This window comes from Lacerta agilis, chromosome 3, assembly GCF_009819535.1.
Source record: "Lacerta agilis isolate rLacAgi1 chromosome 3, rLacAgi1.pri, whole genome shotgun sequence".
Classification (NCBI taxonomy): domain Eukaryota; kingdom Metazoa; phylum Chordata; class Lepidosauria; order Squamata; family Lacertidae; genus Lacerta; species Lacerta agilis.
Genome location: NC_046314.1, coordinates 43,475,873 through 43,490,164, shown reverse-complemented (window position 1 = coordinate 43,490,164; position 14,292 = coordinate 43,475,873). Strand labels below are relative to the sequence as shown.

The window sequence follows — 14,292 nt, the reverse complement described above, 5'->3', positions numbered from 1 at the left end:
TTGATAGCAACCACCTAGCTGTCTTTTCTCCAGCATAAACTACCTCCATGAGGCAGTCGTAAGAAACATCTGGTTCTTCAGAGGCTAACAGAGCTCCTTACACCTGCAGTTGAGAAATGTTGAAAATGCACAGCAGTTACAACTTCAAGGTTTTTCTAAGATCAAGAGCAAGTACTCAAATAAGTCCTTTTCCAGCCTTTTTTTAATGAAGTCCAAACTCATTGCAGTTGTAGCCACATTTGAGAATTTCTATGTTTAAGTGAAAAAGCTAAATTCATTTTTTGCACATCTTTGACAGTACCTAGCGCTAGAAGCAACGACCTATGAAAACTAAAATCAAGGATCCCTTTTTTAGCCAAATATATTTAATTGCATATATAGTATTATGTTTCCTCAATGACTTATCACACTCTCTTTTGCAAAGCACTTTGGGAAGTCAGTAATCCTGGCAGACCCTTTAAGTGTGAAGCCAAATAAACTGCATAAAATGTTCCTAGAATACTTAGTGAGCAAAGATGCCCAAGCCCTGCTTGAAGGTAGGAAGGTCTAGTTGCCAATTCTGGCCCCCTTTCATTGGTGTTCTTTTTGGCTTCTACTGCATTTAATACAATAAGAATTTCAGAACAATTCTTCCCCTTTTGGTTGATTCGAAGATGAAATCAGGATGGATGAAGAAGCTTCCTCTCTCATCAGTCACGCTACCTTTTGTCACATAGTGCCTATCTTGTGATGAGGCACTTGCAAAGGCTGCAGGTTGGGGCATGTTGAGTAGGGTGCTGGAAGGAAGCAGGCAGCTATCCCATTAGAAGGAAAAGGCAAGGTGGGCCCATAGAAAACCTCTTCTTTTCCTTCCTACTAACATCCAGCACCTAGTAAGAGCCAAAAACAAGGTGGGTAAAGCTGAAATATTATCACGAACCAAAGACAGCTTTATATATTGCCATTCCACTGATCTACCCATTCTATATAATCAAAGTTATGTGCCAGCCATCCTGAAAACAAAATGCCCTGCAGTATTTCAGAATTTGAGCACTGTGTACCTGTTGCAAGCACAAGTTGACCCCAGCATGCCTGAACTGTTGCCATACTCTATGACACACTGCTTCAGACTACAAGTGAGGACTAAGTGGCACTTTTTCGATGTTCTCAGATTTAAAATGATTTGCAGTTAAGAAAAATGACCACAGTGAGCAAGTCAAAAGCTGTGATCTAACTATGCAGGCGCCAGGCTCAATAACAGCAACAAGTCTTACATGTATTGTAGCAAACACTTGTACAACGCCCCACTTCATATCAAATGCTGATCTCCTCCAATACTTGCATGCTACAGTACATATAAGAATGGCAATTAAATATTTGCATCCTTTTTTCTTATTTCCATGTATTTTAGTTATTACGAATGGCTTCCTTTCATGTATGTAGTTGAAAAGATATTGTCTAAATACTTCCTCTCAAAATCATAGTGTAAAGCACATTTCTTGTTAGAGACACAGCTTTGAGGATTTGTTTTAAGGAAAGATAGATACTTGGCACACTCTAAAGGCATGCAATTTTTGTAAATCGCCTAAACATACATTTTTAAAACAATGTGAATTGATGTAGTTACAGGTGGGTAGCCGTGTTGGTCTGCCATAGTCGAAACAAAATAGAAAATTCTTTCCAGTAGCACCTTAGAGACCAACTGAGTTTGTTCTTGGTATGAGCTTTCGTGTGCATGCACACTTCTTCAGATAGTGAATTGATGTGAATGTGAGAATGTGAATTGATGTTAAAGACCAGGATTCCTACCAAAGTTTTCATTGGGAATCAGCACACATGCACATGTCAACTCTGTTGGTGCCCTACTATTTCTGCTTAAGAACACTTACTAAAAGCAAGAGTTCAATGATAGCAGTGGAAAATAAATGCATGTGGCTGTGCTACTATGAAGACTGCTGAACAAGCAAGCGCTTTTTACCTTTACCCCGATGAGTTTTTTCAAAAGTAAAGTGTTGTTGCCAACTTACGATCCTAACAGTTTACTTTAAAATAGTTGCTTTTCCTCTTTTCTTAGAAGTTTAAATCAATTGCATAAGTCTGTTTCTACAAAAAGATATCCCAGTGTGAACAATTCTGGAAAAGGTAACCTTGCAATACCACTGGGAGAGACTCGAAAGGAGGAGCCTAAACCACTGACCTGGATACATGCTGAGGGTTCATTCGTCCAAAATGAGTAGCCACCAACTAAGTATATTCTGCCATTGTGAACAGCAACTCCCGATTCATTTTGGCCTGAAGCAGAAAAACAAAACCATGTGTGTTGTTGTTGTTTTTTTTTACTACTCCTATACTGTGGGGTGCTGCACATAGATTCAGCTAGCCAGCTGTTACATGAAAACATTGCTATAATCTCTCTTAAAACAGAGTCAACAGACAAGCTTATTGGTACATTTCCAATGTTTTTGAAGAATCTAAAACAGTACAACACACCCATGCAAGTTGTAAGTTCTACTTATTGTAAATTTCTCCTGCTGCTGCACACATTTGACCAAGCATTTCCATTTAAGTATATTTTAAAAAAACATGTACAGCACTCTTCAGTGTTTCTGTTCCCACCATGCATCAAATAATTGGTATTTTGTGGGGAACGGGTTATCCCACAAGCTGTGTTCTTGCACTGGTATACACCACAGCCAGCTACAAGTGGTCTTTACTGGTTGTGATAGCACTGAACACTTTTAGAGCAGGATAAAGGGCACCTGAACTTGTTTTAACAACTCCCCATCCTCTGTCTTTGCAGTTGATTAGCAATAATAAGCCACCTATGAGCAAAAGACAACAGTAACAGGTACTGGTCGTAGGATAGAAGGAGAAAGATTGGAGCAGAGCAGGCCTGCAACAACTTTTGCAACCCCACCCAATAAAAAGAAGAGCTTCTAAATAAGCTGCCATACATGACAGGGCTGGCCTGACAGGTCAAAAGTGTTGCATGTCTGGGATGGGAGAAGTAGTGTTTTCAACACTCTGCACATTTAATTATATGAAGCAAGGAAAGTAATCCAGATATTTACTCTTGTATATTTACTCTTATGCAAAGTATCCAACACTGGGCTCCTGTTGGTCTATTCATTTGATGCCAGAATTTGCATGAAGCTGATTGTGTTTTGCTTCCCTTGCAAATCAGCGAAATCCAAAGCTCAAAGAATTTGACCTGAAACTTTGCTGTAGTTTCATACTCTACTAAAATATACAAACAAAATACTTGCCTGTCAACAGACTGAAGTTGCAGCGTGTCCACTGGTCGGTGTCTATATTGTAGGAATCTATGTGGCGGACAAGAATCCTGTCATTGTTATAATCCAGGTCATTGCCTCCTAAAACATACAGCTTCCTTTGCACAGCTGCCATTGAATGGTAGACTCTTCTCTGCAACATGGGGCTACGGCTAAGCCATTTATTCTGTAAATATAAACATAAGAGAACTGGTTCTCATTAATTTCTATAGGAAAAAGAAGATCTTTCTTACTAGGTTCAAGGTGACTTGCAAGAAATGTTACCCATATAGCCACATCAAAATATTGTTTGAAAATTAAGTAGTAACTTCAGTTTTCATAGCCTAAGCTATTAAAATTAACCAAACAAATGAAATTTAGCCAAACGTTTTCCCAGGCAGAAAAGTCTTGCTTGGTGCCCTTTTATTTCTTAATGCGTATCACTGGTTAGGTAAACAATAGTGATATTTTTAATCGGTAAAAGAGAGATGAAACAAATTTATTATTAGAAGAATGGAGAGTAGTGTGCATGAAACAGTGGAAATCGTAAAACAATTGCACCATGTAGCCCCCATAATGTATAGCTATCCGTTATTCTGTGTATTATTTGGCTAGGAGGAATTAATATTTGCATTAGCAGTCCAGTCCCTTGACACAGAACTATAGACACCATCTGCTTTGCAAAGCCTGCCTGCATCCCCTGATTATATCTTAGCTTCCTCCACAGCAGTGACTGCCAGGTAAGCTGCTAAGCACTGCAAAGGCAAGGAAACAGAGGGGCCTGGTGGGGTCATTCCTAATAAGCCAGTGTGTGAATACTAATCAGCAGTGGAGAAGCAGAGGTCACCCCAGCCTGCCTGTTGGCAGGTAGCTATGTGCTCAGTGGCAGATGGTAGGCATTATCAGCACTCCACAAAGGCCTAGCACAGAAACAGGCACTAGCACCGAATTATAGAGGTATTGAGATTCTGTGCAAGGCGCAAGCAGATGTGAGGTTCTTCCAGTGCCCACCGTATACAATATGCCAGCAGAATTTTTAAAAAGAGCGTGTGTGTAAAAACACGGAGCCGACCTCATTGTAGGAATGCTAACACACACTTTCTACCTATTAACTGTTTGTGTTTGGGGGCTCCGGCCTAAAAGGAACCCAAGTATGCAGAGGGCCACAAAGTGGGAGGAAACAGCTTGAGCCCCCAAAGGCAACAAAATAATACACATGAAAAATGGGAGCATTAGAAAATGTAAATAAATAGGCAGGATGTAATTTTGCTCATAGTGAGGCTGAAACTGCTGTTGACAAACATTTGCATGCAAAACAAATCCTAGGCTTCATACAGAGAGAAGTCAACTGGGCTAGGTTTTGGTTGCAAGAAATGCAGGTACTTCTAAGGGGTTTAAGGTGGCTCGATGCACTGCTAAAATCAAGCCCCTTTTCTGTAATCACAAATCACTATTTTGCCAGCAAATGGGACTGAAGAATGCATGAAATCTGCCTAAAGCTGCAAGTAGGAATTATACAAAACAGATCTGCTGGTGGTGAATAAGGCAGCTTCCTGGGTCTGTTCTCCACATCTTCTCTCAACATTTAGTGCTGAGCTTTCCAAACTTTTCACGTTGGTGACACTTTTTAGACATGCATCATTTTGCAACACAGTAATTCAGTTTTACAGCAAAAACCAAGGTTAAACTAACCCCTTTCCAGCCCCGGAGGAGCGCAGGGAGTGTTCACACAACACAACTACACACTGCAGCCGACACACTAACATGTCAGGAGACACAGTTTGGAAAGGTCTGATTTAGTGGAGCTTGTGCCACTTGTGTTTCTCCACCAACACCAGCCATGTGAAATGGAAGTGCCCAAATGTCATATTATAAGGCAAATAGCACCAAATATTATTTATTTTCAGCAAACATTTACTACATTTGCATCCAGCCTTTCGTCAGGGTAGTGTAGGTCATTCTTCCCTCTCCACTCCATTTTATCCTGTCAGCCATGTTGAGGTAAGCAAGGCTGAGAGAAAGTGACCAGCCCAAGGTCATCCAGTGAGCATGTGGCTGAATGGGCTTTTGAACCCAGGTCTCCAAGCCCTGCGTTTCCACCCATTCTTCCCTAACCTGGTGTCCCCAGCTGCTGGACTAAGGAAGACTGGTAGCAGATGGGAGTTCAAAACATCTAGAGGGCAAGATTTCAGAACACTGTTCCAACCACGACACAAGGAGAAGAACAAGATACAGAACTACCTTTACCTGTTATGTGTTGTTAGGTTCTTTTAACTGGTTTTTATTTCATTAGGAGAAGAATATTAACTGAATGATTAAGAATCTGGTCTCTAAAGGTTCCTCAGAACATTGCACTAATATACACTTGACTACATTCCAAAACATAGCTAAGTGTACATAACCCCACTGATTTCAACTGGCATCAGAACACAAGTCTGAGTTGGACTGTGGCTTTTGTGTTTTAAGAATTGCAGCCTTCCTAAAATTTGTTTGGGGCAGTTGATATGGACAAATAGTGTGATCTGGCTTATAATGCAGATTCCTATGACAGATAATACACTGACTTTTAAAACTTCTGCTTGGGTGGGTGGGTTGTTTCTTTCTTAAGTATGTTTACTTATTTATAGGTATCTCAAGTGCCACCACATATGCAGAGTTCATAATGTTAAGAGCTACCTTTCTAGATCAGATCCAAGGCCCATCAGTAACCTGCAAGATACGTCCGGAAGCATGAAGCTGACAACTATTTACGTTATTTCCTAGCATCTGACATTCCAGTAGAACCTGCCTCTGAAAATGAAGTGACAGGTGTGTATGCATACAGAGCAACTGTACCCTAGATAGAACCGTTGGTTTCACCAGCTTCCAGCCTGTTACACATTATTTGTGGCACTTTGGGGGGAAATTATTAATAGTTCTAAGTGCAAGAGGCACAGGGGTTGACTTGGCTCACTTAAATAATCCAAGGTTCAACTTCAGGCTTCCTAGCTGGGAAATCCCAATGAGCTGGGCTGGGAAAGATGCTAATATCAGCAGGAGTCTTTACATTTCCAGCTATTAACTTGTACAAATAGATACCAAGATCATGATTTTGCCTCACAATAAGGATGCTGCACCAATCGATGACAGGATCATATGGATCAAGGATACCCATCTCTCATCAGTGCAAAGGCAGACTGGAATACAGGTTTTGCATAAACTTCCTGCATCTTCCTTCATGAGCTTCAGCGCTCAAGTAACATACTTTGCAGGGACAGAGACAGCTGGATAGTGGATATTAAGACGCATATGGGTCACCTATTTCCAGACTGTCCTGGTGAGCTGCTTCCTTGCATACATGTTTAAAGAGCAACGGATAACGGCTCTAAAGGCCTACGAGGATCTGCCAATGCACAGGAGCTGCGCTTTTATATCCTCATCTAAGCTATTGTTGTTTGGAATGAGATCTCATTTGATAGTGCATTTACTCACATACTTTGCATTCTTTGTGTTTAAATAAATACTTGTAATATATAAACTTACTTGTGAAGGATCATACACCATTAGCCTGTTCTGATATTGTGCCGTATTTGTTACTCCTCCTGTAACAGATGTTTACAGTGTTACACGAACATGAAACACAGTTGGGAGTGCATTAAAGCAAATTATCTACCATTAGGAAGCATACTGCAAATTTTGCCATGCTGCATGCAAAAAAGAATATTTATGTCAAGTTTCACTTTCCAACATCCTTATTTCTCCAGTGGCAAGTTAACAATATGCCCATGTTGGTTCATGTGCCACAATCCACAACTAGGCAAAATGAGTTGCACCCTTTGTATACTGAAGGGTACCTGAAGGTCACCAAGTCCTGCTTCTTCCGCTGAGACAGTTACTCTGAACAAACACAGTTAAAGTAAGGACAGCAGTAATACCGGTATGTTGCATGATGACACAAATATATGCAAGACATCTGGAAGAATAGGACTGTCCTAAGATTAAATTCAAGGTATATTAGGGTGGGGTGACCCTGTACAGTACCATAACCTTGGAGAAGTGTCAGGATAAAAATACATCTAATAATAATATGCTAAAAAACAATGTCATCTGTAGCCACCTATCCTGCTGACTGAACTTCTGTGATTTTGCAGAATGCTGGTGAACATTAGAGGAGAAAACAGCACAATGTCTGCTGGTATAAGGTAATTTCTCATTGTCCCCGTGTAAATTGATTTTAGCTTTTTCTCTATTTACCCCCACTGCCTGTCACAAATATGTACTGAGACAAATCAGGTGTAGCCTATTTGGTACACTTCCATGTCACCATTTGCGGGCCCATGTGCATTGTGTCTCGAGTGCTAAGAAGAGGTAGTAACTTTGGAACAAAACAACATGACAAGATCTTGGAATTAAACTGGCCACTACAGATGACAGAAGGCTTTGGCATAGCCACTGGGTATGGATCCTGAATCATTCAGCCCAACTACTAGATTATTATTCACAAGGGTTGGTCCAGGGTTAAGGGTGACCTCTCCCAGGCCACCAGATGGAAGTCCTATGGCCCATCTGCTGCCGCCTGGGCCTTTGGCCAGAATATTCAACCCAGACCCTTTACCAGGGTATCCTGAGATTTTGACATAGCCAGAGGGTCCCTCTCACCCTTCAGGTTAGACTGAGGATCCAACCGAATGCCTTTTTTTCCTCCGCCATTGTGGCAGTTGCTATGAGGAAGTCAAAAACCCCAAAGGGGCCCAATTTGTCTACAGCCGCATTTCTCCCTGGCCCCGAATATGGTGACTGACTGGACTCCACAACAAGGTCGTGCCTACATATGCAGAGCCAAACTTACAGGGAAGGAGGGATTGCCAACTGTGCTCTGGCTCAAAGTGTAGCCAGCCAGCTTAAATGCAGTGGTGGCGGACCAGAGAGTGACTACGTTCAGCTGGTCGCTGCTGAAGACCTACCTTCCCCTCCCCCCCCAAAGGCCATGATGGCCTGCTTGAAGCTAAGATTTTGGCAGCATACCCCTCGTGGCGGTTCAAGGCCGAAAATAGAGTTGATCAGCTCCAAAGGACAAAGGCACCGCCCTCACCAGCTCCTGCAGCTGCCACTTCCCTAAAGAGGTAAATAGTCTTTTCCTGTCAATCCCATTACTTGAAAAGCTACACTTAAGTTGCAAAGTTGGAATTTCAAGTAACAGCCACGAGGATGAAAGACAGTGAAACAAAGGTGTGGTGAAAGGGAGCTACGAGGAGTGTGAATTAAAAGTTGGGAAAGGAGGAGCTTTGTACTTTTTACAGAAATGCTTAGTATGCAAGGAAATCTAGAAATCCGCTTCATTGCAACCTCAAAGCTCAATCAGATTAGAATGATTAGATGAGAAATTGTGATTGCATTTCTTTTCTCTTTTTTAAGGTAAGTAGAGGGGTGACCAGTAGTGGGACCATAGCACACAGGAAGTGGGGCTGTGGGGGGGTGTGTGCAACTCTTTCTGCCTGTGTCACTGTTCCCAGTAAGACTATCCGTGCTGTTCATTCTAGGGGAAGAGGCCTTTCTATGCATGATGGGTTGGGTGGGGTTGGGTTATGGGGCCGGAGAGACAGGAAAGAGTTGGAAATAGAGAAACAGAAGGGCAAGCGGCTGACAGAAAGGTACAAAGTATTTTCATTTCAAAATGATGAGTAACTAAAATCCAGCTCCTCTCTCAACCCAACTGATGATTATGATCTTTACTAAAATACCTGCTATATAAGCCGTCCACAGCACAAGATCATGCAAATTTGAAGGATACTTTTGCTACGTTTGTCCGGCTGGGTCTTAACATTGGCATGGAAGCATACACACGCATTTCTTTGTAGCGGGATGTTTGCCCTCTGCATGTTTAATTTTTCTCATGTGCACACAGATACCTACACTTAAAGCCATCGCATTCCCTTTGCCTTCTTTCTGTGCCCCCCCCTTTTAAAGATTCATTTGCCAAAATGAGATGCTATGGATTTACATACAGATTTGACGACAGAAAAATAGACCTGGAATTAATAGCACAGCCTCTATATGTTTTAATCCTCCCTTCCCCCCTCAGATCAAATACCCTTGCCTCCAGCAGAATTCCTGGCTTTGAAAGTCATCAAGCTGATTTGACTGCTCTTAGGTTAGGCTGCCACATGCTGTTCCACTGCCCCCCTGCAATCACCGCATTTGCAGGAAGATTCTCTGCCAACAAGTATATTTTATAGATTGGCAGTTTTGCTCTCTCTCCTCTCCCCCATCTCCCCTTAACTGCCACCTTCTCCCCAGGGGAGGAATATGCATCTTAACAGCTTTCTATAGATTCATCTGCCATTAACTATGCCATTTCTTATCAGCATCAATTTTCAAAAAACCAAGTTTATCCTAACTTTGAAGTGCTACAGTGAAAAAGTTTCAGGGCTGTTGTTCTTTTTTATATATATTAAAAAGCAACCTACCAAAATTTAAATTTAACAAGCCCATAATGCCCCCCGCAAACGACCATTTTAAGAATACTCTAGGCAATGGAGGAATAGGTATAAAATGTCTTTTTTAAAAAAATAGCAGAAAAATAAAAGTTTAAATGGTACCAGAAAAAGTGATGTTTTTCCATCGTAAAATGGGACAATCAAAAGGCAATTGCTTTTACTTCCCTGTGCTGCTTTCCAAAAGGAGAATGATAATATCAGTGGAGATGATATCTGGATGCGTTTAAAAATAAAGTCTATAATAAAGTCTTTTAGAAGTCAAGCAACCTGTAAATAGCTCACAGGATTTCAAATGCAGGAGGAGAAAAATGTATCAGTAAGCGGTTGTAATTTTTTTTTGGCTCGCTGATTGCTGGCTGAATTTATATACAACTACTGGGATAAATAATGCACCGCGTGAGAACAACTTCGCTGTGTTGGATTAGTGATCTATTCAGACCAGAATCCTGTCTCTACAGAGTATACCATTCCCCGGCATTCATTCCTAGCCTCTGCAAGTAGTACAGTATCCTGCTTCAGTTCTTTGTGTTCCTTTGTTTCTGAATGCCATTGAACCTTCACCACCACTAGAACTTCCTCTTGGCAACCATACTATGTGTGGACGGGTCATTTCCCTACCTATTTTTGAACCGGCATTTTCATTTATTTGTTGTGGGAAGTATTAGGAACAGCTGCCTAATTTCATGTGGAAAATCTTTCCGACCTGCTTTTGCAAAGCTCATCAAACTGTGCGCCATAGCACTAAAAAAGGTATGATTTGTAGTGCTATACTTGGACTAGCACAGCGGTGGGGAATCATTTTTTCTGTAAAGTAACAAAATGACTTTCTATATATAAATTGCTCCAAAAAGTACTGCATTTCCCCCCCCCAAAAAAATGTTTTCTTTGAGAAAAAGCTATGGGAAGGGGAGAGATATCCCCCTTCCCATGTCTTCCAGAAACCTGTCTCTAATCAGAATTTAGCCCCTGTTCTTCAGGTGGTAGTTGGGGTGCTTAATCCTGTTTTGCTGTAAGCTATTTGCACAGCAAGGCAAAATTGAAGCCTGCCCTCCTGCTGGATGTAGTTTGTGGGACAAGTCCTTGTGGCCCAAATTGGACCCCCTGGTGGACCAAAATTAGCCCATGGGCCAGAGATTCCCCACCGATGTACTAGCACCATATAGCATGATATCTGATGGACTGAAGGCATGACAAGAAGGGTGGGCGGCTTTTTACAGGAGAAAATAAGGATGTAAATTAAGTGCTTTGCTAGGTCAGAGCAAGGTACAACCTAGGCCAGGGGTCAGCAATAAGGAACATTCTACTCATGTAAAAACATGCTGATTCCCGGACCATCTGCGGGCCGGATTGAGAAGGCAATTGGGCCGCATTCGCCCCCGGGGCCTTAGTTTGGGGACCCCTGACCTAGGCTCACATTCTGTCTGCAACTCTGGCCAAAATTATACTGTGGAAGCTTGCAGGGATATCCATGCTCTGCTGTTTGCATCCAGCAGTTGGAAATGCATTGACTGAGTTCCCTAAGTGCAACACAGAGGAAGAAGCTGACAGGGCTCATATATTGTGCCTGTTGTATTAATGCATAACGCAAGTGTGTGGGGGTGTGTGTGCTCATGCTCCCAACTGGCAAATGTCTTTTAAAACACGGAAACCTTGACCTAATATGAGGAACGGAATTAGCATTCTTGCGATGTCCATTAGCAAGGTAGTGAAAAGGGACATCAAGTATTTCCCCGCATGCTGGTCGATAGAGAGCAGCAGCAAGGAGGGGGCCCTTTCACGGCATGCTCAACGCTCCCTTGGAGCATTTGTCTAACCACTTGTGAAATGGGCTGCAGGACCAGATAGACCCTTGGAATAGCTGCACTTTTAGCAATGCTTTCTCCTCTCATCTCGTGTATCTCATACTGTAAGCCATTATTATGAAATGTAAAACTTCAGCTTTTTGTTTAAACGTAACAAAACATGACATTTTGATTAGAAAGACCTTGAACCCAGAATTTTGAGAGAGAATAGTGTATTGGGGGTTTCTTTTGGGGTTAAGTAGATCCTGCCACGGCCAGATGTATATATGGCGCTGACATACGTCTTTCAGCTACACTGACTATAAATTCCCATATACTTATACACCAAAATTTGTGCCGGTTAAACAACAAAGAGCTTGTGCTGTTTGCATATCAGCAGTTCAGGGTGACTACTGATGCTGCAGAAGCTTCAGGAGACTGGAAATTCTTCAATTTAATTATCCTAGAATGAGCTAGCTTGACATACTTGGATTTAAGCCAATTTAGTCCCATCAACTTCATCTACAAAGAATTTTCTCTCATACTTTGACACATATGCACACACCCCTTCCTGCTCACCCAACCTCATGTGGAATCTTAGCTTGTTTACAGATTAGGAGAGAGGCAAAGAATTGGAGCTTGCGGCCTTTATAAAGTTTGCCAATGTGTAAAGACAGCAGTGAGAGGAGGAGAAATATAATGTCCTGCAAAATATACTGGTTAGACTTAGAGCATTTTCTTCTTCCTTTCAGGTGCTGCAATATGAACTATAACATCTAAACCCTGAAAGAAGAAAAAAATGGTCTAGCCCTAAAAATATATATTTCCTCATTCAGAAAAAGATCATTAAACACGAAACCATAATGGTTCCGGCGCATTTCAAGACTATTTTGCTTGAGAACTGAAAGCATGAAAAGTATGCATCTCTTTGTGAGCAAGCCAGATCAAACACTTTTCAGAAACTGCAAAATTTAGCATTCTATAAAACCTCAAAATTACCAGTCAACAGGTGCAGAACATAACTACAGAATGCATTTCTAACATATCCCTGTTATTACTCTCTGCGATACAAAGGGAGGGGAGAACATCCATAAAAAGCCTTAGACTCCATTTCCCTAGCAGCATCTTTAGAAACTAAGGGGGGCTGGAAAACCCCCCCCCAAGAGAAAGACACACCAAAGGTATCGCCCCAACTCTAAATTTAAAACCGACCAACTTTATGGATATGAGTGTTGTTTCAATATTCCTTTTCTGCACAATACTTAGAAATATGTATTAAACATTCTCACTTTTGAAAACAATACTCCCATTCCTAAGTCACTGTTTAGTTCACTTTTGTTATCTACTTTCTTATACTTCAACCTATTCTAACCCATGGCTTTCCTCAGTGCCCAGGGGCGTAGCAAAGGGGGGGCGGGGGGCGGTCCGCCCCGTGTTCCATAATGGAGGGGGAGAAATTATGAAGGTTTTTTTTGAATGCCTGCTCCGAAGGTCTTATCTTACTATACTAGGGATTATAGCTATATATGAAATTTCATGCAATCGGTTAATATCTTGACCCTCCTCCACCAAAATAGCTGTTCACTTGGCTGTTTTCCTATGTCATAAAGGCTGAAATTTCAGTTCAAAGAACACTTTACTATTCCCAAGCCTAACCCTGTGGAAAGCCATCTAATTAGGCTTTAATTTGATTTGAGATGTTTTTAGGAGGTAATATAATTATTGTTTGATTTTATACCAATGTTATGTATCTGAAGAAGTGTGCATGCACACGAAAGCTCATACCAAGAACAAACACAGTTGGTCTCTAAGGTGCTACTGAAAAGAATTTTCTATTTTGTTTCGACTATGGCAGACCAGCACGGCTACCCACCTGTAAATGTATCTGATGTTAGCCACCCTGAGCCCGACTTTGGCCGGGGAGGGTGGGATATAAATAAAAGTTTTTTATTATTATTACTTGTTTTATTCCTTTGTAAGAAAATATGAAATAATGTAAAACCATTTTTTCAGGGGGGGAATCAATGGGGGGGTTGACAAGAAATTTTCCACACTAGGTACCATCTGACCTTCCCATGCCTGGGGGGGGGGGCGGTGACAAAAAAAAATTGCCCTTGGGTACCAATTTACCTTGCCATGCCCCTGTCAGTGCCATCATTCTGCTGAGCTGTATATAAAAAGGTGTGCATAGTAATCATATTTATACAAACATTTTCTCCCTACCCAAAAGTCCCAGTATAAAGCTTTTTTTAATTTCAATTTTAACTGTTCTTTTTCAAAACAAAACGCTGCACCTTGATTATACCCCCTTCCTTTAGTTGCACTTTCCTTCGTGGTTACTACTTGTGGTTCTTAATCACTATGCTAACCCTCCCACCCCTTTCTGCATCCTAACTTGGTTTCTTAAACTTTGGCCTTTTGGTGAATGAAAGCTAGACCCATCTTCTCCGAGACAAGTTTCCTAAAACCAACTCTGCACTGACAGTGTTTCGTCGTCGCGCAAATGGCTCAAATGAAACATTTTCTACCTGATATCCAAAGAAGACCATCCACAACATATCCCGCGTGGCAGGAAAGGGATCTGTCAAAGGACTGAACAAAAGTCCACTTGTTCTTCTAGGGCAGTAGCGCTCCACCGTAGGCAACACTTGACGCAGCTCATTTCTACCTCCGACTGCATAGAGGTATTCGTCCACAGCTCCCAACACAAAATGTTCCCGGCAGTTCTTCATTGGACCTATTTCAGCCCAAGAATTATTTCGAGGGTTGTATCGACAAGCAGTC

At 41.6% G+C, this 14,292-nt stretch overlaps 1 protein-coding gene across 1 annotated transcript in view; it reads right to left on the bottom strand.

Annotated features, from left to right (window-relative positions):
- Window positions 1-683: 683 nt before the first annotated feature.
- Window positions 684-14,292, bottom strand: part of LOC117043603 (kelch-like protein 32) — a 66,535-nt gene continuing 52,926 nt past the window's right edge. The window contains 7 exon segments of the mRNA XM_033143461.1: window positions 684-854; window positions 857-869; window positions 2,177-2,271; window positions 3,246-3,438; window positions 6,774-6,832; window positions 14,037-14,126; window positions 14,129-14,292. The exon segment at window positions 14,129-14,292 is cut by the window's right edge and continues 470 nt beyond it. Coding sequence (XP_032999352.1) covers window positions 709-854; window positions 857-869; window positions 2,177-2,271; window positions 3,246-3,438; window positions 6,774-6,832; window positions 14,037-14,126; window positions 14,129-14,292 — 760 coding nt within the window. The 3' untranslated portion in view covers window positions 684-708.